A 26,351-nucleotide genomic window follows, 5' to 3' on the forward strand; every position below is an offset into this window, starting at 1 on the left:
TATGTTTAATCTCATTTATTTCTACTTCTAGAAGACAATTGTTACATTAGTATGAAGACTTTGGAGACAGAGAAAGCTACATTTTCAAAAATTTCTACAGCATTAGAATTGTTACTATTGAATGAGTTCATAGACTTCTTTGTTCAGGTCCTTCTATTAAGGTAAAATGTACCAGTATCTCTTTTGCTTTTCCCAAGCTGCAAGCATGTAAGGTGAAGATCTGCCCCCAAGCCCCAATGCTCACAGGAAACTGTCTCTGAGGTCATAAAAACGAATGCGTTTTCAGTCCCGTAGCAGCTTATGCCACGTACCCACATAACAGGTTTCCAAAATATCAAACTAGCTAAAAAAGACCAGTTAACTAAAAAAATTCAAATTTATATCTGACTTTGGGAAAAAAAGACAACTAAGCAGTTGCATAAAACAAGTAATGAGGCAGTGGTCCCTGATCATTTTGTTATTAAATTCCCAAATCCAGTTCATTGTGGGACTGCCAGCTCTCCAGTAAAGGTCCATTTCTAAATTACCCCATTGTATCCACAGAGGAATGTTTTCTTCTGTTTGCTCTCTATCTCTCTCCAGCCCTTTGGCCATTCCCTGTTTCCTGTCTCACCAGAATACTGTATGGCACTTGCAGCATTGCAGCCTACTGGTGGTGCCACGTGCCAGAACAAAATGATGGTCTGGCAACACTTGTCTAGGTAACACCATATATTAGTGCCTTAACAAAAGCTGTCAGATGAAGAATAGGAGATAGAATCCACTGAAGAAACTTCCTTCATACTTTTATAATAAAAGCAAAGTTGAATGCCGAGTTCAGGAACCACTGAGCAGCTCTTGTTGTCTCTGCTCATTTTACCTCCATCATGTTTCCTTCCAATCTCACGGTTTGTCCACCTTAATTCCAGTGGATTCAGTCTTTGGGAATGAAAACCCATGAAAACTGCAGAAACTGTCATGTTTACTGTAAGAATATCTGCAGGGTCATATTACTGGCATTTTAAAAAGCCAGGTTAAGACAACAAACCTTCATTCATCCCTTCCTGTCTGAATGGCCTGTATGTCAAAATACCTGAAAACTGCACTGATACAGTAGAACTTATTTTAACTTGCATTACGAATAAACTGCACATGCTGTTTTACAGACAATATATATTTGTAAACTTGCTCATGCAAAATTAGTGTGCACAACAGGGATATTGGTTTTCTAATCCCCACATCTGTAAAAATGACATTTATGTCTGCTCTTTTTGAACTGTGCCCAAACTCTCTTTTTAATATAATAAATCTTACACATAATTCATCTGCCAGCCAAACCAATTTATGAAGCTGAAACAAAGAATAAAAAGTTATACAAAAAACATGGTGCACCTGGACACTTGATTCCCACCTCCCCCCATACTGTTTACAAGTAGAAAGAATGACTAAAAGAAAAAAAAATCATGGTCACAAAATTTCGACATTTTAATCCTAAACATTACAGGGCAAATGGATGTTGGAATTTATTTCCATACACCATGAGTCAACTTTTTAATTCCCAAATGTGGCCAAATCCACTAAAACAAGAGTGGTTAAACTCTGGACTATGGAAATACATTTCTGGAATAAATGCTAGAAAAGCAATAATGGGAAAAGCCAACTGTCTCCATAAAGGTAAATAAAGTGGAACAATGTGTGGATTAGATACTTTTTCTGTTTCTTACTCATAACCTGTCAATTCAGTGCATCATATGGTTCAACATAATGGTCCCCATTAGACAAACATCTAACTAGTGTCCATTGATTCCAAGTTAGTGGATGATGAATCTTTTTGGATACTTTCAAAGATGGCTGCCAGCTCAGGGTTAGAGCTTATCTGTGACTGAAATTCACTCATTAATGGACTCTTCTCTGCTTCTGGAATGGTTAGAAGTGCTGCTACAGCTCTCATAGCAGATCGTTTTAGTTCATCTTGCTTTTCAAACTCCTGTTTCACTGAGTTTGCCTTTACCTACAGAAAAAATGAAAATATGTTTGAAACTTTACTCAACCCTCCCTCTATACAATCTTAAAAAATGTACCTTAAAATAAACCATATTTCCTCTCAAAATTATCTATGCTCTTAAAAAAAAACAACCAAACAAAAAATACCCCCAAAAATCTTTTTAGCAGAATTTTTACCAGCAGTTTACAAATAGACTGAAGCTCTGATATGGCACGGTAAGCAGAAAAAAGTTGTAAGCTGCCAAGTCAACCACAAATCAAAGCAACTATAGCAGCCAGCCTTTAAGCTAGTAAGTTCAGTAAATGACTTTAAACTGCTATTGTCAGAGTACTCCCAGCTTCTAGAGGACAGAACTTTTTAAAGAAGCTGACTTTCTTTAGAATAACTGCTTAACCTTCTCTTGTTATTCTCTAAGATATTTCAGTGCTACAAACATAAATTATAATTAAAGGCAGTCAATTTTCATTATGTGAAATAAAGCAGACTAGAGTAATGAAAAGCAAGGTAAATCAGACAATAAATGACTGTCAGAGCATGCAGGTGAATCAAGACCAAGCAGGAATGGAAGGAGACTAACTACAAAGATCCAATAATCCTGTAATATAAATGAAGAAGAGGTGGGGTAACTGACAAAATCTCTAACAGAAGTCTAGACAAAAAGTCTAACAAAACAAACACTACTTTACACTGCCTTTATCGGCCAAATGCTTGTCTGAAACAACATCATCATCAGAAGTGAGATAAACCCTCAGTATTCCAGTTTCAGATTTACAAGTTGCCGAAGTGGCAGCTGAATTTTTAAGGAACAAAAGAAAATGCATCATAGAAACAGAGGATTTTTTAAAAGAAGCTTACAAAAATCTCTCATTCTGTAATTTAAATACATTTAACACTTGTAAAAAAGATCCATTCATTTCTAATCTAATTATCCTCTCTACTGCAGCTTATCAACTGTAACTCAGGAAACGCTGCAGCAGTACAAAGGTATTCTTTAAACACAAGTTCATTTATATTTCTATAAGAAAACACAAACCAATGCATTTAAATAAGCTGAAATACCTTAGTTGTACACGTAGCACGCAGAGGTTCAACGAGCCTGTCCAACCTCTGCAGCACTGCACTTGGACAAAGGGTAGACAGCCTCACCAGCATTAAAAAGGTCAGCATCTAGGGTGAGGAAAAACCCAATTCAAAAACAGTTATGCCTGGCACATACATGGAGATACATCTCTCACCATGCTGTGTAACCTTTTGAACAGTCACACTTTAATTAAAATGGCAAATGTAGTGAAGTACTTAAGCATGTGAAGTAATATTTTCACCATTTCAGTCTATTAACTATTTGAAATATTTTGACAGTCACTGCTTTCACAGAGAAAAATGACAGCTAACCTTAATATCATAGTGATCCTTCAGGCCATCTTCAACATGGTTTAGGAATTCAAATATATCTAGTCTATCCAAACAGCTATCCAATAGAGTGTACATGCACTCAAAAGCTGCTTTCCTTATGTCCAACCCATCATCAACTGTGTGCTTAAATGGTCCCATTTCCACCTGTCAGTGAATAAAAAAAAAATGTTAAGTAATACACTTTTAAAAAACCACCTACTTACATATTTAGCATTGTTTCTCTCAGTTATCTTACCTCTCTGATTAATTCCTTTCTGACTTTTGTTTCATTGTAAAGATGAGGAAGCACAGTATCTAAGAGGTCCCTTATCAAAGATGGTTTATTGTGGGCAGCTGAATTAAAAGTCACTAGGGCTACTCTCCTGACATTGAGATCTGGGTCCTCCAGAGTTTTCAGAAAATCACCTGCAATCACATACAGAAAGAAAGCAACCTATGAGGATCTTTTACATTTGCCACTTTTAAAATATTTTTGCTTAGTTTTAAACTCAGAAAAAGACATACTTAGTGCAGGAGTTATTTTAATGTATCATATCAAAGCTATTAATATAATTGTTATATAGTAGTTCATATAATGAAACAGTAGTAGAAGAAACACCAACAAAATAAACTGCCATCACAATGACTTATAAACTTCCTTTTCACGTAAATTAATGAAAATTACATTTAACCTTTCATTTTTTCCATTTATTAAAATTCTCTCAAAATATGCACTGGAAAACCAATTTCAATTTCTGAGGTTCAGGAGTTCCAGAACACCTCTCAAGGAAACTACCAACATAACTGATTTTTTAACCCTCAAACTGGCATATACTGAGGATGCCTAAATTATTATAAAATTGGCCTACTCAGTATATATTAATGTAGCACCACCTCTCCCATGCGCCCCTACCTTTGGGCATTTTTAAATTAGTTTCTTCTATACTTCTCTAACACAGCTGTATTAAAAATAAATGGCTGCAAGAATATATCCTCAAACAAAGTGACTCTTACACCCACCAAAAAACTGGGTTACAAAACTCAAAATGACTGAGGTTTTTAAAGTACTAGATTCTGATAGCTTTTTGACTGAATAATCAATAAATATTTCCAGAAACCAAAGGGGCAAGACAAAGGGGGAAAACCTACAAACATAATTCTTGAATATATTACTTAGAAAACAAAAAAGCTTAGTGATGAAAATAACACACAGTAAACTCACTTCATTTCCCTATAAACAAAAACCTTGCTCTTTACAAAACTTTATGCTTTAAATCTTTCTCCTCCTATTAGGTTAAGAACCATAGATCATGTTTTTACAGATCTTTAGACCTGTAATTAAACAAGCACAGAACATTCATAACATCTTAAAAAATCTACAATACTTTGTTATACAAATGCAAAAATAAAAAAGCCACAGCATTGCAAAAGTCTTTGTCATACTGATGTTACACTGAAAGCTCTGATTACCTTACTCCTGTATAAAAATACACACAATTCCAAATGCTTTCAGACTACATGCACTACAGAATCATAACAACCTATATTTACAATTCAAAACCTGGTAATACTCAGAATAATTCACACAAGCATACATATCTTAAGTGGCTGAATGTCAAATATTTCCAAGACCACATTTCTTGGTAAATATAGTACATCTTATTAAATCAAACTGATATAATTTGGCAAAAACATGGAAAGCTTTTGGATCTCATCCTACTAAAAACATTAGCTTCTTGTTTTGCCCATCACAAAGTCAATACATAGAATTTTTAATGACATAATTTTTACTGCTCAGAATTCAAATAAATTAGTGTTAACAGAAATCATTGGCTACTATGGAAACATCTTGTAACTCTTCCAACAGTTATCATTAACAGCTAATTCTAGTATCTTCAAAATACTTATTTCTGGTAACACAAAAAGAAAATTTAAATGTAATTCTCTTGCCTGAAAACATAGAAGCTGTCAGGATAAGTGGAGTACTTACCTATGCAGTTCTTCAAGAGTGGGTCTATGGGTTGAGGATGATCAGAAATAGTGAACTTAACAGCAGTAACCACCGAACTTCGAGCATATGAGGACCCTAATAGGAAACAAAAGTGTGAACATGAAAGATTAAAACAGAACAACAACAGAATCTAAATCATGCTCAGTGCCACTCATTCCTCTTAGACTTCTAATACTCTTAAGAAACAGCAAACAAGAAATGCTATTTATTGCTAGCAATGCAACATGTAATTCAAATAAACCTACAGAGAGAATATTTTAAACAGGGGAAAAATACCATAACATTGTAATAAGCATGTAATGTTATCTCCTATAGAAAATGTGAGCAATAAGCCTATTAAAACAGATTATTTATGATCACACATCGGCCTACAAAAAAATTCTCCCCCTTACAGCAGAAGCACGTGAAGAAAACACGTGAATACAGTTCTTGATGTGAGACTGATTCATTAATTACGCACAAAAATCTTTCCTAATTCTTAAGAATTTCAGAATCCTTATCTAGAAAGTAGGAATATCATAGCTGACATGAAAAGGTCAAAATGTTGCAACTGGTTTGTCAATTTGTCCCTTAGTCACCCATTCTCCTTCTCCTTCAAGTTTATAGCTCTGTCTTAAACATAAAGGATAACATTGTTAACAGAAATATAATGTCTGAAAGCAGAACACAAGTAATTCTTGTTGTGTATGACTAACAACTTCTAGTAAACACAAAAAACCTTAACCTTCCATTGTTGGGGGAAGGGGGCAAAACTTCAAGACACAACATTTAAGCAAGTAATTTGAAAAAAAGATCCATTTTTAACAGGTATCATAAAGCCATCTGCTCCAGTACATACGTGCATTACTACTCCTCACCTGATGCCAAGTATCCCTTGAGTCGTGGAAGCAGAGTCTCTGGGTCTATCAACGTAAGCTTGCCCAAGCATTCAGCAACAACATTCCTCGTACCCTCTTCTGCACATTCACAGTGTTTCAGGAGTAAGGCCCAGATGTTCTCCACATATGGTTTGAGACCAATCACTGACGCAGAGCTAATTATTTCTTTCAAGGAATGCAGAAGAAGGTATTGCCTCTTAGGCTGACTGGTTATTTCTTGTAGGACAAATGGCAGATACTCAGGAAGATTGCCAACACTAATACTGCCTAAGGCGTACGATGCCGCTGACTTGACTTCTTCACTAGGAGAAGAGAACGCTTCCAGTATTACAGACTTCAGCTCGATTTGTCCACTTAAGTCAATGTGATGCCCAACTTCCCCAAGAGAAAGCAAAGCCAAAAGACGAATGGAATCTGTGGACCTCGAGTTCTTAACGTCTTGAATGAACTGACCTACGACAGCCGGTCCTTCCTTAGGGCAGGCTCGAGTGAGGGCAGCGACACATTTGGCAATGGAATAGTAAGACTGCTTGTGAGTAAGTGCTGTGCTCTGGGAGTACACTGGACCCGTTAACATGCGCAGTAAATCCATATAGCCTAAATTGTTTGTACCAGTCACAACCAAAGCCTGGAAAAATTCTAGCATGGCACTAAGTGCTCCACCCTGAAGTAGGGGTGATCTTACCAGCCCAATAAGTTCATTGAGAATGGAGCCACTAATCTTTGACAGGGAGGAAGGATATACTTTAGCCAGCGTTGTCAGAAAACTGATGGCCATCTGCGATACGTGCATGTCACTTTCGCTAATCAGAGGTGGAAGCTCATCCAGGACTGCATCAATCATGGCAGCTGTCAAGCTGTCACTGTAATTCTTAATTAAAATATCTAGCGCAGAAAGAGTGCCCAGCTTCAAAGCTCGCTGGTTCTTTCTCAGAAAAGAAGCAAGAATAGGAACTCCTTCCCCAAGGATTGGTCTCAAATCTATCTTCAAAGGAGAACCAGCAATCAATGTCATTGCCTTCACAGTAGTTAACCGAGTGATCTCATTCTTCAGTCTCTCTAGAAAGATCTGAAGTGTACTAGGCAGGTCTGTGCCTAGACTGTCACCAAGGCTACAAATTATTTGACCCATGCAAGATATTGCCCTTTCTTTCACCTCCTGATCAATGTCAGCAGCCTTTAATCTTTTGATTGTACAAGTAAACAAATCTTTGATGTAAGGAGTAGCATCAAAGGAAGTAGGCTGGTCTAAAGGACGAATAACCTTTACAAGTTGTTGGGTAACCAGTAGTGCCTCTGATGTTATCTTGTAAAATGGGTCACCAACACAAGCTACAACTGGAGGTACCAATGCTTGAACATGAGGATGAAAGACTTGGGGAGAATGATTGCAGAGGATCACATACAAACAGGACAAAGCATCTATCTTCAGATTAGAAGAACTTGATTTGTCATTCAGTGAAAAGATTATTCCTGGAAGAAACCAAAAAAATGTATTTTTAGGGCAGGTATTTATAGTGTCTGCTAGAACACTTTAAAATTTCCAAAGGAAGGCAGCTATACTGAATTTACACCTTCTGGCTCCCCATCTTTCTGAATGCTTCCAGGCCCCTTTAATCACTTTATTCAACCAATTAGCTTTTAAGCTGCCTCCCTCAAAAGACATGGGTCATTCAAGGGTCTATGACATATTTTCATAATTATAAAGAAACTCTGAACCTTTAACATTTTCAACCCCACTTTTGACCATTACTTCAAATTTCAACATTTTAAGTTTTAAAAGCTAAACTATGGAAAATATTTTTCTCTGTTCGGATAGAAAAGAAGGCAGTTTGATTTTGTAATTAAGAATCAAATTAACTTCTTTTTTTATAAAGAAGAAAAAACCTTTAATCTTCTCTTTAAGATTAATGGAAATATATGACTCAAATATTTATATGGATGCACATAATAGCTGATTATTTTGCCATTTTCTTTAACAGAAGCCACACTTCAAAGCTTTTGCAAAAAACACAGTCGGGACTTCAATATTTTGATGTTTCATAACTTCCCATACCACTTATTACTAAGTATTTAAGTTCATGCTGTGTTTCTCATACCTGGTACAAGTACAGGAACATGCTGTGTTAGGGCTCCAGGTAACACATTTACTAGCTCAGTCAGCATGTTAAAGCAGCACTGACGTGTCTTCACACTTTTCTCCTTCATCTGTTTGTGCAAGGCTTTAACTATGTTGGGAACCTGTAATCATCACACATCTGTTAATTGATTCAATAGCTGGATAGCTGGCATTTCTTTCATTATTGAACACTGGGGGCATATAAAGAAATATGTGCATCCTAATCCCCTGATTTCTCTACAGAACTAGAGCAGTTGTAGAAACACTGGGAAATGAAGATTCAAAATAATTGCATTTTTAAAAAAAGTGATTTAGCTTTGAAAGGTGATCTGCATTAATAAAACTTGTTGTAGAGAGCAACAATTGAAAAGCCACCTAAATAATTCACTTAGATGAAGTTTTCCAGCATTATCTTTTCTATTCTGCAAATAAAATATGTTGCAGCCGATTAAGTTTTATCTTCATCTTATGTCTGGATACAGAACGCAGGAAGTAACTTTTGCTTTGGCAATGTGCTAAATGACATAGGACATGCAACTTTTACAGGTGAGTAAACAAATTAAATAAGCACATTTGTACAAGTCAATTTCAGTTTCTAAGATTGCTGCATTTTTTGGGGCCACTTTATCCAGCTTGCTCTCTATGTTAGTACTACAGGACAAAGCACATTGAATGAACTATCCTTATGAACAGGGTGCAATTTTACCATGCCTTCTCAAAGATAACAAAAATCTTTACAAATAACCTGGCTCTGAAGCATTGTCAAAGGTGTCTCTCCTTGTTCCATTGCATCAGGATCACAAAGCCAACTTTGCACAGGTCGAGTTTGTTTTAAAAGAGAAAGATATGCATGAAAAACATCTGCTTTAACATTCTCTTCACGTTCTTTGAATCTGGCTATTAAAGCAGGAGATACAGTTTTGTAGAATTCTGGAAGCATTTCGTGTCGTGTGCTAACCACAGCATCCAGACATTTAGCAGCTGCACGTCTCACTTTCCAGCTCATGTCATCATCATCACTATATTCATCATCACTCCCTTGAAAAAATAAATTATGCATATGTTCAAGTTTAGACAAGCAAAGCATCAAGTTTTATTTTAAACAATTAAAAAGAACACACTTTTCAACAATTAAAAAGTTGGGTTCTTTGCATAAGACACACGAAGAAATAGGTTCAGAATTACGTTAAAAACCACACACACAAAAAGCCTTCTAAACAGCCTAACTTGTAATTCTCAGCCAATTTTTTCACGTTACCACCCCACACATATTAATTTAAACTGCAAATAGGAAAAGGAGCTCCCCATCATATTTCCAGCCTGACTACTGATTTAAAGCATATTCTTTCTTCATGACAACAAAGCAACAGTGAATACTAGCTGATCAAGATTCAACAAATTATTCTGTCTGCTTCTTTCTAGAGGTGAATCAAACTATACATTGTCCCCAAAAATAACAAAAAGCATAAAATAAGCAATATAGATTTTTCAGGTCTTAAAGCAACAGCTATACAGCTCACTCCTTCCTTAGGTAATGAGAATTTTATGCCCTCAGTTCAGATTACTTGTGTGTCCAAGTTTTCACAAAGCTTATATCTGGCAATGCTTGCCACCATATTAACAATAAAATACCTTATGCCTTTCAGTCTGAAACACTTCAATCCTACTGAAAAATACTGAGTCATTTTCAATCTATTCTGATTTTATGCATTAGGTACCAATATATTATAGTGGAAAGTAGTGAGAAGCCTTTCCCATGCCGTGTATGTATTTTCAATTCATTAACTGATGTTCTCACTTGATTTATATCATGCCACATGCTTCTGGCTTTTTCCACCTTTCAGGTATTTTAAAATATTTGTCTTGTATTTTATGTTCCCGCTCAGAATTACTGATCTCCAGCATCAACATCCTATACTTTTATGCCAGGAAGTGAGTTCATTAGCCATGTTTAAAAGAGGTACAAAATTTGAATTAAAATGCTGATACTCAGGAGTATTACCATCTACACCAATTCTCCCAGATGGGTGCAAGATCAAAAGCTCATTCTCTCTCCCAAACCAAAAAAAGAACATACCTTGATCATCATCATCACCGCCATCAGCATCCATAGCATTTTCATCTTCATCTTCATCATCATAATTGTAATTAGGATCATAAGTAAGATACTTAAGACAAATGTTTATAATAGTAGATACATGAGGATAAACTTCTTTAGGACACCTGTGTAATATAAAAATACAATCACTGTCAAATTACTTTGAAGTACTAAAATATTCTTAAAAGATTTTGTATTGCAAGCTGTACTTTGGAGAGAGTAGCCAAGACACCATCAAGGCATCCGTCTGAACTACAGAAATTCAAAGGGAAGGTCAGAAAGGGTAATGCCACTTTGTAACAGGATCTGCTAGACGGGAAGGTTGCAAAGGACTCAGATATGCCTTTGGATACCAATTTTTTATCACCACTACTGGACACAAATACAATCAGAGTACTTCCCACCTCTTGTTTGCACAAGTAGCAATGGCACAGTAGAAAGCTTGCAGAGTACAGACATAACACAGTGCTTAAGAGCTGAGTTACAAGATAGCTAAAGGAACTGTTCCAGCTCAAAGCTTGCAAGAGTAATTTGTAGGAAGGAGGCTGTCTCTTGACAGCTTACAACCAAATGACACACTACTAGATCTGAAGAAAGCCTGAAATAGGTACCAATGAATGACTTACCTCCTAACAAAAGATTCAAAGGCTTGAATGCAGTACTCTCGTAGTTCATCATCATCTACATTACAAAACTTTACAACCAAAGGAATTATTTTCTCAAGATATTCACCTGGTAAGATAAAAAAACTAGCTAAGTAATTACTCTCACGGAAAAACTTTAAAGTAAAAGATAATTTATATATTTTTCTTACCTATTCTATGACCTGCTTGCCTACTGATAGCAGCAATACACTGTATATAGGTCCTAGTTGTTGACATGGAATCATTTTTAGACAGTTCTGTCAACAGATGTTCAATGAGGTCAACAAAAACCATATTGCCACAACTCATAACCAGGTGACCAAGAGCAATGATGGTTCTTTTCCTCACAGCAAGTCTTGGGCTGGTCAGCTGGGGGAGCAGACAGGTCAGAATTGAAGGATGGAAGTTAACAAGCAGTCCTCCTTGCCTTAAAACAGACAAAACACAAACTCAAAACCAATTGAATCTAGATAACTTTGTTCATATACTGTAAAACAATCCTTCAAAAATTCACCAAACATCACAAACATTCCAACCAAATGTTTAAAATTTCAGGTTTTAGAACTTGTTAAAAGAAGAAATAGTTTAAAACGTAACTTCAAAATGACAAACATTAAAATAAGCTTAAAACCACAATTCTCAGAAAGTTAAATATTAATCGATCAACCAATTATCTTCAGTGCATTCACTTATTTTTTTCTAAATTAAGTTTCATCTACACATAACACTACCATATTATTTCATACGACTTGGAATAATTTAATTTTAACATTTGGAAAACTGAAGTTCAAGATTTAAGCAGTATTTATGAGTATTCGCCAGCATATTAGAAGAGAGATGTTTACCTGCTCAGCATATCAGCCATGATATCCAGTGCCTCCAGTTGAACAGACACATCTTCCTGCTTGGCTATAGCACTAGTGAGACGCCCTGTGATCTTTTTGCAAACATTAGCTGCTAATGCAGAACCTGAAAGTACAACAAAACCTCAGCATTTCCATATTCTAAAAATACACCTTTTAATACTAAAGATGATTTTTGCGACTATGGAAAGCAACCCAATCTACATAAAGAAGCTTTTTCCAACCAACAAAACAAGCTTAAATAGCCACTCTGCTAATGTCATGCATGCTCTGCATTAGAGCGGAAAAATTATCTATGTACAAACATACTAAGCAGTAAGGATTCCTGTCCCAGAGGGTACACACAACAGAGCACTGCTTTTGGAAGGGCAAGCGATGGAAAGTGAAAGTCACAACAAGTCTAGAGCAATAAATGAAAGGAGTGTAAGTAAAAATGAAGGTATATACTATATGGTAAGGAAAAGCACAAAAGTAGCAAAATAAAATTATTTTGCACAAGAAGCTACTTAAAAATTAAGTACCTGACTGAAATACTACTGAAACATTTGAGAAAGGCGGGAAAATTTATATCTGAAGTATTTTAAAATATAAGTAAAAATGTCTTTATAACAACTTCATAGTTCCCCATTCCTCTAATTGTCTAACATTGTTTGAAGTAATTATGAGAAGGAACTCCTATCATGGTAACGATTGCCCAGTGGTTAGTACTCATCTTCACCTGCATGAAATTTATTGTCACATTTTGCAAATTTTAATGTGAAATGAATACCATTCCAACCTATGGTAAATCTAGTTTATATATATTATGGCTCATTTTTAACTACAACTAAAATTAAAACATAACAAGTGGACAGTCTAATGTGTTACCATGGAGGCTAAGAAAAAGAGAACAATCTGTGTTTGAGTTGGGAGCAAGAAATAACATGCTGTTTATTTTTATACTAGGAATGTTAATTATATTGAAAGACTTGCCTACATTTTTGTTTGAGCTTCACCTCCACCCAAAAATCTTTTGTTTTGTGTAGGCAAACACAAGAGTAAAAGCTTAAAACAATTGACTTAAAATTAGTTACTTATGTAAAGCTTATGCATCTCACTGCTGCTTGATAGAAGCAAGACTTACATGTCAATTTTCAAAAAGGATATTAAAATCAGAGCTTTTTTTTAAATTCACGAGACCTCAGTCTCTAAAAATGTAGTTTCCAAAGCCTTTTTAATTACTCTCTAGTTTCATTCATATCCTACACTATGATATCTAAAAAGCACTTGAGTAAAAAAGTAATGCTATTAACTGATGAGCTGATCAACATTAGTGTCTCTTCTAGAGGAAAGACTGCCTTCATTTAAACCTGCAGGTAAGACTTTCACTAATTTAACAGGCAACTGTCAGAAGCACAATGTACTTCCCAAAACAATTCCTAGAAAGTGAGACAAGAAATCAGATGGTTAAGGAAAAATACAGGAGTTGTAATCAATTTTAAAGCTTATTATCAACCAAAGACCAAGATGAGATTTAGCTATTACTACAGCCTAGATGTGCTCCAACAGGCAATTATTAAAATATAAGTTTTTACAACTTGTTATACTGAAGTTTATATTCTCTGAACTTGTTTTTCACATTAATGCAATCCTTCAGTAAAAAATATGTTCTTAAACTAGTAAAATTTGGCAATATAGTCAGAGAAGGAGAAACTCAAAGGGTATTTGTGCCATGTTTTTACCCTAACTGAAACTATTTCCAGTGCTGAAACTCTTCCCTAAAACCTCCAGCTTTTTAAACTTTTTTGAATTAGTAAATGATACAACTACATAAAGTCTTTAGCACAAAATGCCTTACCACTGGAAGCAGGGGGAAGTTCTCCAATCACAGTTTTAAGACCAATGCTTGAAATGTCACGTAACTGTTCTTTATCTGAAAGCATGTTTGTACACAGGGTATCTACAATGGTCTCCACTTGATACTCCTTCACTTTACTCACCAGAGGTCCCAGACTGTATAAACAAGAGAAGAGTATTAAATTGGCAACAATATTATTTCAGTATTTTGCATTCAAGTCATAAACTTCAGCTTGGTTTTGGTAGCAACACAAAGTAGAATTTTAAAAACTGAAAACCCTCATCTGGTTGGACTGATAACTTGCTCCATAAATCTAGTAACAAAACACTTGTTTAGTACATGTTTCTTATTTGGAGCTGGAAATTCATTTTGTCTGGTTGTTCTGCTTCAGTCTCAAAACCACAGTCCCTCTTATTTCTCAGTTCACAACAAGATTTACAACAAAAATTAACCTACCCAGAGCCATCAGTTTACATGCTTGACCATCAGTGTCTGCATAATTCACAAACAAGTAAACAACATTCTTCATCACTGCATCTTTATTCTATACAACATTTGGATTCAGTCATGGCTCTATGCAGTAAAACAAACCCAAAGGCATCTTCCATCCCCAAACCTGTTGTAGGTACCCCATTGCTGTTACCATTTTTTCCATGTCCAAGAATTCACAGGGGCAAGACCCAATTATTATAAGAAAATGCCCATCATCAGCAAAAGGCAGAAAGCAAGAGCACACAGGAGTAGGACATGGACAAGCAAGCCCTTGCACTCAAGCACTAGCTGCACAATAGTAACCAGAGTAAGGTTCAGAGTTTTGCCATCAGGGGCTTGTCACCCATGTTAGGCAAACCTGGAGCTTCTCTTTTGATGGCCACGCTCACAAGGCCTTACCTCCCATGAACTCAGAACAGCGCTTGCACTTGAGGCACAACACTTGGATTAACACCCAGGAATCTGCAACTCCCAAGGCAATCACATCTAGCACTTGCCATGCTTTCCTTCACAAACCATAACCTGCTTGGTGTCTTTCTCTCCTTACCCACGCAGTAAAATCTGCTGAAAATACATGTGGGGGGCGGGGGCAGGGGAAGGGTGGGCGGAGAGGCAGCAAAGGCAAAACACACTTGCCAAAACCAGACACTGAAGTATCACTTGCAACTCACTCCATTTTGTTAATGCACAGAACTTGGAACTCATTTGAGATTAGTCAAACTAGTGCACAGACATCTGAAACTGATGCTTTATGATCAGCCACAAATTCAGAAAGATTGCAATTTATTCCATTTGGAGAGTATTTAATGGAGATTTACATATAACCTTAAAATAAATACACAAGAACAACTTTGGGGTTAGATTTTTAGCAAGTACGGCATACAGATAATCTCAAGAGAACTCTTAGTTGAGATACTGACTGGTATCTGATCAAAGGTATGAAGAGAAGCCCTTTAAGTGCACAGAAATGAAGATGTAATGGATGGTTTCTAACTTGCTTCAGCAGTTCCTGCAGAAATGAACAGTTCTGACAGAGATCCCTTCCTTAAAAGCAGTCAGACCTCATGCCCTAACCTGACACTACCCTTTAATTTAGGGAAAGGCCACTGTACTGGATTCTTTAGATTCTATTAAACTATCTCTACAGCCACTAAATCCCTGAGAGTAGGCAGGGGTTTAGAGGACCATATCCACAATCTAATCTGCTCATTTTATAGCTTCAATTATGTTAAATTATGAATGATTAAAATAATTTCTGAACACTAATATGGGTAAAAACTGCTAAATCTGTACACAAACATCTGCTAACACAAATTATTACCAATAATTATCTCTGAGACACAAATACATCAAGCTATCCCTGTCTACAGTTGAAATATTTTCACCAGTTGCTGAAAAAGCTCACAGCTTTCTTCACAACTTGATTTGACTCTTCAGTCAAGCTTTGCCTTCACCGTGATTCACTGACACATCTATATATAGAGTTTCTCTTTATACACACCACTGTCAGTCAGTGGCTACTCACAGCACTGTTGCATGCACCTACTCTTGGTGCATAGTAAATTGTTTTGCAAGCAACACAAGCACAAATCAACTCAAACAGAAACCTGTAGAATCCTAAGGTACAATGACTCCATAGTACTCCAGAGAAATGAAACTCCCTGTGTGTTTCAGTCAACAGACTACAGTACACAAGGTTAAAAACCCCTTATTTTAAACCTGAACTGCTGAACGACTACTGAATTCTTTTGATGTAAATATGCTTGTTTTTCAAAATGTTTTTCAAAATTTCAAATGCTTTTCAAAATTTAATTATGAGTAATTAAAATAATCACAGTAAAGGCCAGTCAATCAGATTCATCTCAGCTAAGAATCGGAAACTTTTTGCTAATGTTTTAAAGATGACCAAACCACTGGAATGATATTAACACACACTATGAATTACAGTTTCTGGGAAGTATTAAGCCATATATTACCTGAATCAGCATCTTCAGTCCTATTTATTCAACCTATTAGTTCAGCAAATCAGACATAACAATTGTGAAGTAAATTTTACAAAATATTACCTCAAGCTTTTCTGGCCTTCACAATCAGTAAATATCACTTATAGACCTTATTATTAGTCCGAGATTACAAATCAATCTTATCAGAAATTGAAAGTATACTATAACCTTCTTGTATCAAATCAGTTCTGACTACAAAGCTTTTGCACTTAAGCATGTATTTTACACACTTGAAGGCCATTTTGCATAGTTTTAAATGATCTTTGATCTTTTCCCTTTTACTAGCCAATAATTTGTGTCTAGGTTCTCTTAAAGTAAAAAGCTCATTCAGCTGCCTATGGAAATAAACAGCAACACACTGGCTCCTTTAAGTGACACACATTTGGAAATAAAGGTGTTCATAGCATAGCTCTTTATTAGGAAGCTGAACACCAACACATAATCAATTATAATCTCCAACTGGCATATTTTAACAGCTATGGAATAAGCACATTTATTTACAAGGAAGAATTAAAATTCACAAATTTAAAAAAACCCCACATTATTTAAATCACTAGTATAGCATGATGTGCAGCAGTGTATTAGCAAAGCATACAAAGTGCTTTAAAGCTGCTGAACTGGATCAGCCACACAGCAGCCAATACATGCATCATCCTGCTCACACTAATGACTCAGACTCACAGCGTCAGGGAGAGCTCCCTACATTGAACTACTGCCCAGAGAAGTCACTCTGATAAATGCAGAGAAACTGCAGTACCACACGGAGGAAGCACTGAAATGCTTACTTTAATTCCACCTTCTTTTTTCACTCTAGATAGATTTGGGTATGTTTGACTTCTTACTTAGTTCAGGAAAGATTTCACAGAGTGAATCAATAAAAATTTCTATTTGTAGGTTTAAATGGCAGAATATCAAAGTGTTCAAAACGAGAAACAACTCATCCTTAAGCTGCAACACTGAACACATGAAACAATTAATGTGCAATTTGGGCCAACAGAGCATTACAAAGATTATCAGCAATGAGGAACAAGCGATACCAACACAATACCTACACTTAGACAAACCACACTGCTTGACTACACCTCATGGACATAATCTTAATCAAGCCACAGGCAGTGCAACTACTGCTGCCATAAGGTGCACAGGATGCCATGCTGGACTAGATTTACAGTTATAAACTAAGGATATGCTGTAAGAATAGCCTTTTTCACACTGGCTGATGGTAAAACAGCCTATGACTATCAGGTAAATCATAAATCATTCCTTCAAAAATTGGAGACAACAAAAATACATTTAATATTTTACATGCAGTTAAGAAAAACAAGGTAAAGAACCTGTTGTTACTGACACAGGTTTCATCTACTGCCTGCAGTAAGAAGCTTAACAAATAAAACTCAGTTCCCTTCTGTAGGGTCAAAGACTACAGCAGGCCAACTTTTACTTCAAGACTCATACAGCTCATTCATTTTCACTTTTATTCAGAAATTAACTGGACAACTATTTTGCAAATAGCTACTCAAATACCAATGAACCCAAAAACTGACTTCTGCTTTGCTTTTACCTGGTTTATCCTGCCTCAAACAAGCATAATGTAATTGAAAGGAGCAAGAACAAAATCACCAGTGTGCTTTGTAGAGATAATAAGGAAAAGTTCATCAGCATTTTAACCAATGGAGCTCCTCTTACTCAAGCGTGAAAGCGAGCAGTGGATAAGGCAAAACCAGGAACACTGCTCACTTGTTGCTACACTCACCTAAAAATAAATACTGCTTTATGGTTGCTCTGAGTTGTTTCAAATCTGCTGGGTTCAGTGACCTCGAGAATCAAATCTTCAAAGAGTGACTCTTATGCAAGAGTTTTATTCAGAGCATTTCAATTGATCTACCTGTAAAGAAAGTTCCCCCAACAAGCTCCAACACCTTTCTCCCTTCCTCAAGGAAAATCTATCTCAAGTGCAGATTGAAAAGAATATTGGGCTGTCTTAAATCCTCTTTCTATGAGAGGGAATTGCTACTTTAATGGGTCATCAAGGGTCTGATAAAAGTTACTGCTAACAGTCTCTAATGTTCACCACAGTATTTAAATTAAGAGAGATTGAAAGACAGTTTGTGCTTTCCTCAGCTGGAAGTGCCAAGAAATCCTTAACAGAAATACACAAGAGCACAAAATATTTAAAATTTAAAAAGCCAAGAAAACTATGCTGTCTGAAATTAACTTCCCAACGAATCAGTCTTACATGGAGTGTTGTGGCAGATGGAAGATTTCAGATCAGCTTGAACTGTCTTAAAAAACCTAAACTAAAAAGCTTAGTAGTGCTCAGCCTCTCCCATCCTTCACCCCGCCAATTTTTCTATCAACAGGTAAACTGCAGGAGGAAAGCAATAAGCCAGAAGAAAACAAAGTCCCTAAACCAGACTGTCACAAAACCAGGGAAGGAGCAATGTGAGAAAAAGAACAAGGAGTACAAGAACAGCAAACAGGAAACAGCAGTAGTATTAGGCTTAAAAGTGTCATGAACTGTATTTTGACTACAAGCTGCTTTAAGAAAAGAATACTCTAAAAGAGTGGTGTTTTTTGTTGGGTTTTTTTTTTTTTTTTTTTTTTTTTTTATTTTTATTTAAAGCATAGCTGCAAGTGATTGGGACACAAACAAAAAAAACCCCACAACTTGATATGATCCAGAACATATACATGTCCACCTTCTACACAGATGGTCATAATTCACCTGAAAACTTTCTATTATGTTTCTTGTCCCATTAAAATAAATGTAAAACTGTTCCTTAACATTATCTGGAATTCTCAAAAACACTCCAAAATTGAAAGAGATTCAGTCATATTAGTTAAATCCAAGATTTTTATCAATATATCAAAGTAAATTTAAAAACTGAAGAACTGTTAATAAGAACAGGATGCGCACACACACAGGAAGTCATCTATTTTCTCATTCTCTTCCCTTTGCAATCTTTCTTCAACGTTTTAGTAAGCACTACTTGTACTTTAGACCCTACATTCTAACACTGCCATTAAAGATGGTGACATATGTCTCTACGTGCATTAATCTAAACTTCAGGACAACTTTAGGATTTACATTAGAAATGTATGCTAAAATGTAACTTTTCCATAAAATGCTCTTGCGCACAAAGACAATTCTAAGCCTGAGCCAAGTTTCACAACAATATGCTCTTCTGATTGAGTACAAGCAATCAGTTTCAAATTCATGAAAACATAAGGAGCAGATATTGCAGAAGTTTGAATTAAAAAGAAACAGGGTATTTTGTGTTGCTATGAAAAGAATAGGAGTAAGACACATGTTAAAAACACTGCATCCTTGGTGACAGTAGGGAAAAAGTAGTGACAATTATAGTGCAAATATACCTAACATAGCTAATATCTGGCTTGAAACTTGACATTCCAACACCCATTTGTCTGTGCAAGGTTTTGGTTACCATCACTTACTTCAAAAGCTGAAGCAAACACTGCTTCTAAGTACATAAGCAGAGGTACACACAGACTTTTTCTGCTTTGCTACTCTCACAGGGCTAAACTACAAAGAATAACGAGCTAAACCAAACTTGGCTAGTCACAATGTGAAACTTCTCAAGCTCCAAGTTTACTCCAATCCATACCTCATGGAATATAAGTAGTGTATATGGAGTATTAAAAAAAAAACCTAAGCTCACAAACAAGAAACATTCTCAGGAACACTATATGCCTCCTAAGAGAGGCTCGCTTTAAAGCACACAAAAATCAGAATGGCCAAGAACAAAAAGTCGTAAGAAATGTAGCACCTCTTCAAAGGGTGCTCTGGAAAATTCACACCATATGTAAAGCTCAATAAAGTGAGGAAGAGAGGGCAGTGAAGCAACAGAAGTCTCTGAAAGGCAAGTAAATGCACCCTGATCCCATAAAACATTTACAGTCCCTGAAAAGCTTGTAAAACCATCAGCAGAGCATTCTGAATGCTAGTGAAAAGGTAAGTTTCACTTTGATAACCGAGGCCACATCTTTACCATTCATGTTTTCATGTCTGCTTGAAAACAACTCTAATACCACAATTCTTCCCCTGCACACCATCTAAGGTCTCACCATCAAGTATCAATGTGGCAACTGCCACTGAATTATAAGCTTTTTCTATCTATTTAGCAATCAAGAATTGGCACCAAAGAGCAAGTGCATCACTCAAACACTTCCAGCAGGGGCTGCATGTGCTATTTGGTGCCTGAAACCCCAAATATTAATCCTCAATGTCAACAACATATAGTTTTTCATGTTACAACCATTAAGGCAGGTAGTCTACAAGAATAAGGGCTCCTCTGGGGACATAAATTTCAAAATTATTTTGTGAAGCAGTGGTCCTTTGAGTTTTCAGAAGTGCTTTATATTGTTCAGTCATTATACAATTCTTTACATCATAAAAAAAGAATACCTACCATTTAACAGCTAAGTTTTGTACCTCACCATTTTTATCTTCCAATAATTTCAAAATCATCTTCACCACCTTTCTTTCACTGTCATCATCCAGCTTGATAGAATCTTTCTGAAGTTCTGTCATCAAGTCATTAGTAGCCATAAACCTGACAAAAGATGTGAGATAGTTATTGCTAAAGGGATATGGGTTATTCACAGTGCTTAGGATTCAAAATTCTCATTTCCATAATTTGTTATCAAACAAATCACATTTAACATTGAGTTATTGTTGTCTGTTTTGTGATGCAAGTAGCACGTATAAAACAGAAAGGAAGAAAAACTGTATTTGAAAATGATAACTGAGCTAGGTCAGCACCTTTCTCTTATGAGAACAGCTACATATTTTACTTCCAGCATTTACATTATATTGCACATAATCTCCACAAAGAAAAACTGATACTTTCACAGATTTTAAGTAGTCCTTTCATAAGCTATGCTGATGTTGTAAAAAACAAGTTTTATAACTGTTTAAAAAAAACTGATCTCTGCTCTGAGTTTGTTTTAAAACAAGTTTTAACCAAGAAGAAAAAATATAGTTTCTTAAACATTCTCCCATAAAATTCACAAAAGCCAAACTTTAATTAATGAAGGGAGAAATAAAAGTTAAGCTTATGTTCCATGTGGTTTTAATTTTCTTGCCTTGTACAGACTAGCTTGTTTACAGCCAGAAAACAGAGCTGATCATTTATCCAGCCCTCAATACAGAGTGCCACAGTGAAGAACAAAATTAATTCTTGAGAGATCAAGCAAATAAAATCATCTTCATATCAATTAATTTACTATTTAATAACAGTCAATATCTACCAATAGAAGAACATACTGAAAAATTACTTTCCAAAAATATTGCCTTTATGCCTTCTGTTTCTTTTTAATCTGAAGTCTGTTTCACAATCCATTTTTCTTTTGTAAGTGCCCTCTCTTCTCAGAAGCAGCAATACAGATGTGTTTACTCAATTACAAATCCCACGGGCCTCGGCACTGACACCAACCCCCACTCAAAACTCCAAACAAGGGTTTGTAGTTAAACAGCTGAGGGTGACATTTGGACCTCAGGCACATCAGCCTCAAGCAGACATCACTTCAGCTCAGGTCATGCTTGGAAGGTTATCTCTGCAGCTTGACATGCCAGATACTACTTGTTACTGAAAACAAAAGCCAAGACTCTGCATAATCTTAATAAGCATCACAAATGCCAGACACCTAACCCTACATAACGGACCTCAACTTGTCCTGTCTTTTAATAATTCCAGTCTAATGGTCTCAAGGTGTTTCTAAGGTAAGACCTCACCCCTTTTTCACTCACTCCAACAGTCCCACTGAAGCAAGCCTGCAGTCTGACAGGAACCAGATGTGCACAAAAACAGGCTGGTGAGGCAAAGCATCAGCTTTTAAGCACAGTAATGAATAAAGCTACTTGGTAAGTAAAGATAACATATAGGACCTAATTTAAGCACATATATGAAGTCACACAGTACTAGAACACTCAAAAACTGTCTCCAACTTACTGCTGCATTTACCTCCTTTTCTTAAAAACTTTGGCCAATAGCTCCTATTTCCTAGCCTTAGAAGGTCATGTCCACTCATCACTCTCTTGTCAGTTCCTGAAGTAAGCACACCATGCACATCCTGCTGAGGTGCAGCAGCAGCCTCTGCATGCAACCACAATGGGGTTCTCTTGGTAGACTTCTCCACTGAAACTTGCAAACCAGCCCAAACACCACAATGGGGTGGGGAGACCAAGCAGCTTCAGTGTAAAGCTGCTGGTATTTAGAAACGTAGTTTTAAGTAGTTTTAATGTGACTTTTAGTCCCAATTCACCCTACCTGCACATCAAACTCCACCTGGTGCAAAGCAGGCAGCGTGTCAGCAGCTGCTCCCAGCCTGGACTCAGAGCACTCGTTCTCCTGCTGCAGGGAGGACACTCCTCCTCCCACAGCCAGACTGGAAACTGCCACCTTACCTGACTGCCTGCTTTAGAACTTACGCCCAAGCTTCTCTGTGGACAACACAATCACAAGTATGTACACCTTCCAAGAAGTACATATTCCAGCTCTGCATGGGACAGATCAGTTCATCAAGAAAAATGAGGATTACTTTCTACAGTAGACCGCTTACTTGAATGGTTGTTTTACACTCTGCTCCCTGGTATCAACAGGATAACTACACTGTCCTCATTCAAACAGACATGATCAAAGAACAAATGCACTTATAATTACTGAAACTAAATACTATTTTATCCATCATGCAAATACACAATACACATAAAGTTTCGTAAAATGTTACTCCATAACAGCCAGTTGGTAAAGGTCTATCATCACTCTTTTTTTTATGGTTTGTAACATTAGATTTTAATCTATGTTAAGATATTTTTTTTGTTTAACATTTGAGAATTTCAAAATTGTTCAAAGCTACTAGAACAGAATTTCTGAAGTGTGCTCTACTAAAGGAACTACAAAAGAAGTTTTAATTACACACAGCTGGGAGGAAAAGAGTGTTTGCTACAATTGCACTGGGCAGGTATAACCTAGCCCTTCTATACAGAAAGTTTTTAACTCCTAAAAATCAGTATCACAAATCCACTGGAACTTACTGTAAATCCTCCTCCCCATAACTACAAAATGCAAATTTTACTTAATCACAGAAACAAATTAGTATGAAAACAGTAAAAAATCTTGTAAAATTTAGAGGAAAAAATGTTTCAGTCTAGTTTCAGAACAATTTAAAGACAATTTTAGTTTGTGTCTTTTTAGACTAATCAGTATTTTATTTACACAATTTCTACACTGAACTCTCCAGGTAATATAAAGCTATTAAAATTTGAAAGAAATTGACACAAAAAATCCCATATCAAATTTGTGTCCTGTGCTAAAACACTCTGTCAAAACCTAACAAGATTATTCAAAATATCTATATATCAGGACCTCTGTTTTCCTTTAGATTTTAATACATTGAGACTTGTTTGGATGACTTTAATAATAAACTAAGCACTGTGATGCTGCAGCAAAGCAACAAAAAGCAAGTGTATTTTATGCCTTTTCCCTATCTGTATTGATATACTCTCACAGACAAGTAAAACCTTCAAACTTGAATTTCTGGTTGCACTCAATACCAAAACAATGTAATTCTTTTTAACCTAATGCTTTGCCAGAGGTACTGTGTAAATGTATTATCTCTGCTGTTTTTTAACTGTATTATTCTATTTTCTGAAATTTTACATTTCATCTGCTATTAATTTATTACAAAGCAAGCAAATGTTCCAATGAAAAGTAGCGCTCCTGTGACAGATCCTGAACTCAAAACTAAATCCAGTTCCCCATAAGACTTAACTGGATTTCTCTCTGGATGCACAGGGGCAGTAGCAAACTAAATGAGGAGCACAAACCCCCACTGTCTAAAAGACACAGCATCCAGAAGGATGTGAGCTGAGAATCACAGAATCGTCTGGGTTGGAAAGGAGCTCTGCAGATCATCCAGTCCAACCCGTGTGCAAAGACAGGGTAACCCAGAGCAGGTGACACAGGAACATGTCCAGGGTGGGTATGAAAGTCTGCAGCGAGGGAGACCCCATGGCTTCCCTGGGCAGCCTGTTCCAGTGCTCTGCTGCCCTCAGTGTAACAAAGCTCTTCCTCATGTTGAGATGAAACTTATTGTAGTTTAGTTTATGTCCACTCCTCTGAGTCCTGTCACTGGGCACTACTGAAAAGCGTCTGGCACCATCCTCTTGGCACGCACCTTTGAAAGAACTATATGCAGGTCCATATTGAAAGAACTATATAAGGTCCCCTCTCTTCTCTAGACTAAACACACCCAGCTCCCTCAGTCTCTCCTCATAAGGGGGATGCTCCAGTCCCTTTACCATCGTGGCCCTCCCCTGCACGGTCTTGAGTCTGCCCTAATGTCTACCCCTTCCTTCTATTCGTAGAATCGCAGGATCCATATTTTCTGAAGTTGGGAAGGGATAAGAGAGGTCACCTCACCCGACCTCTGCTGCTCGAGGCAGGGTCAGCGACAGCTGGTTGCTCAGGGCTTCTTCCCTTCGGCTTCTGAGCATCTGCGAGCTCAGGAATTCAGACCTCCACCCTCGCCTGTCCCCACGCGAGTCAGCAAAGCTGAGGCGGCTCAGCTTCTCCCGCCTGCTGGAGATCTCTGCCCACGATGCGCGGAGGCCGCGGCGGTGCCCGCACAGCCGCGCCCCGTCCTTCAAGGGCAGCGAGGAGCGGGGATCCCCTCACGGGAACTTTCTTCCCGGGGCAGCAGCAGCAGATTCGCGCCCAGCCCCGCAGCGGCGGCGCGGACAGCCCGGGCCCGCGGCACCGGCCCCGCCGCCGGGCACCTGCCCCCGCCCGGGCCGCCGCGGCACCAGGCCCGGGGCCGGCGCGCAGGCGGCCGCAGGGGCAGCGCGGGCGCGGGGCCGGCGGAGGGCGCGGAGGGACGGCGGCGGCGGATCTCACCTGAAGTCCTTGTCGCTGGATGTCATTTTCTCCAGCAGGTTGGAGATGTGGTACGAGGCGCTCGCCATGTTGACGGACCCGGCCGGGGCGCGGGGGGGAGGGAGAGCAGGAGAGCAGAAGGCGGCGGCGGCGGCGGCGGCGTCTTCCCGGCGGCGCCGGCTCCACTTCGCCCGCGGCTGCAGGGGCCGGGCCGGGCCGGGCCGGGCCGGGGGCGGCGGGGCGGGGGCGGCAGCTGCGGCGGACGCGGCGGGAGGGGCGGGGAGGCGCGCGCGGCCGCTCGCGCTCGGCGCCGGGTCGAAGGCCGGCGCTGTTGATTGGGTCCGCGGGCGGGCGGGAGGCGCGTGCAGCCCTGTGACACCACGTGACGTCAGAGCGTACGTGGCGCAGAGCGTGCGCGGGAAGTTCAGGCGCCGCCGGAGAGTGGCGGGAAGGGGGGAGGGGGCGCCGCTGAGCCCAGCCAGGACTGCGTGTCCCAGCGTGCATCGCGCTCGCGCTCATTCGTGGCCGTTAGCGGTGCACGCCGGGATGTGTAGTTTGGAGTGTGGCGGGTGCCCTGCGCCGCGGTGGCTGCTGGGATGCGGAGCCTCGTTGTGGCGCGGCGGCGCGGGTGCTGCTGAGGGAGAGCGGGCGGGGCTGGGAGCGGGGCTGGGGCGAGCCTCGGCGGCCTCGGCGGCCTCGGCGGCCTCGGCGGCCTCGGCGGCCTCGGTGCTGGCCGCGTCCAGAGCGCTCGGCAGCGCTGGGGCGAGCCCCCGCGGCCTCGGTCCCGTCCGCACCCAGAGCGCTCGGCAGCCCCGGGCCTACTGTGCTGTGCTCTGCGTGGCCATTACTAGCCCGCGACATACCCTCATGTTATGAATAAGAAGCTTGACTAGGCCAATATTCAAGCAGCAATCAGTTTATTATTTAATATGGTAAAGTATGAGCAATACAGCGTTGGGTACAGTGGGGGAAGTTTTCCCTCCAACTGCACACCGATAATTGATGGTTACAGGTATTTATAGGGGTACTCATCAGCTTTTTTTCAGCAGTTTCTATTTCCAGTCTTTTACTCATCAGCAATTTTTATTCCAAATTATTACATCACAATTCTATACACTATTGTGATTTTAATT

The 26,351-nt window shown here is 38.5% G+C and overlaps 1 protein-coding gene across 1 annotated transcript; it reads right to left on the reverse strand.

Annotated features, from left to right (window-relative positions):
• On the reverse strand, nt 1-25,431 carry CAND1 (cullin associated and neddylation dissociated 1). The gene is made up of 15 exons (XM_058022154.1): nt 25,240-25,431; nt 20,752-20,895; nt 13,827-13,981; nt 11,972-12,095; nt 11,297-11,553; nt 11,109-11,214; nt 10,462-10,607; nt 9,130-9,422; nt 8,365-8,506; nt 6,245-7,738; nt 5,367-5,462; nt 3,633-3,802; nt 3,377-3,541; nt 3,044-3,151; nt 1-1,990 (listed from the first exon to the last, which is right to left on the reverse strand). The coding sequence occupies exons 1-15, from the start codon at nt 25,305-25,307 to the stop codon at nt 1,766-1,768; spliced, it is 3,693 nt and encodes a 1,230-aa protein (XP_057878137.1). The 5' UTR covers nt 25,308-25,431; the 3' UTR covers nt 1-1,765.
• Between the last annotated feature and the right edge of the window lie 920 nt (nt 25,432-26,351).

Source organism: Melospiza georgiana, chromosome 4 (assembly GCF_028018845.1).
Source record: "Melospiza georgiana isolate bMelGeo1 chromosome 4, bMelGeo1.pri, whole genome shotgun sequence".
Taxonomy (NCBI): Eukaryota; Metazoa; Chordata; class Aves; order Passeriformes; family Passerellidae; genus Melospiza; species Melospiza georgiana.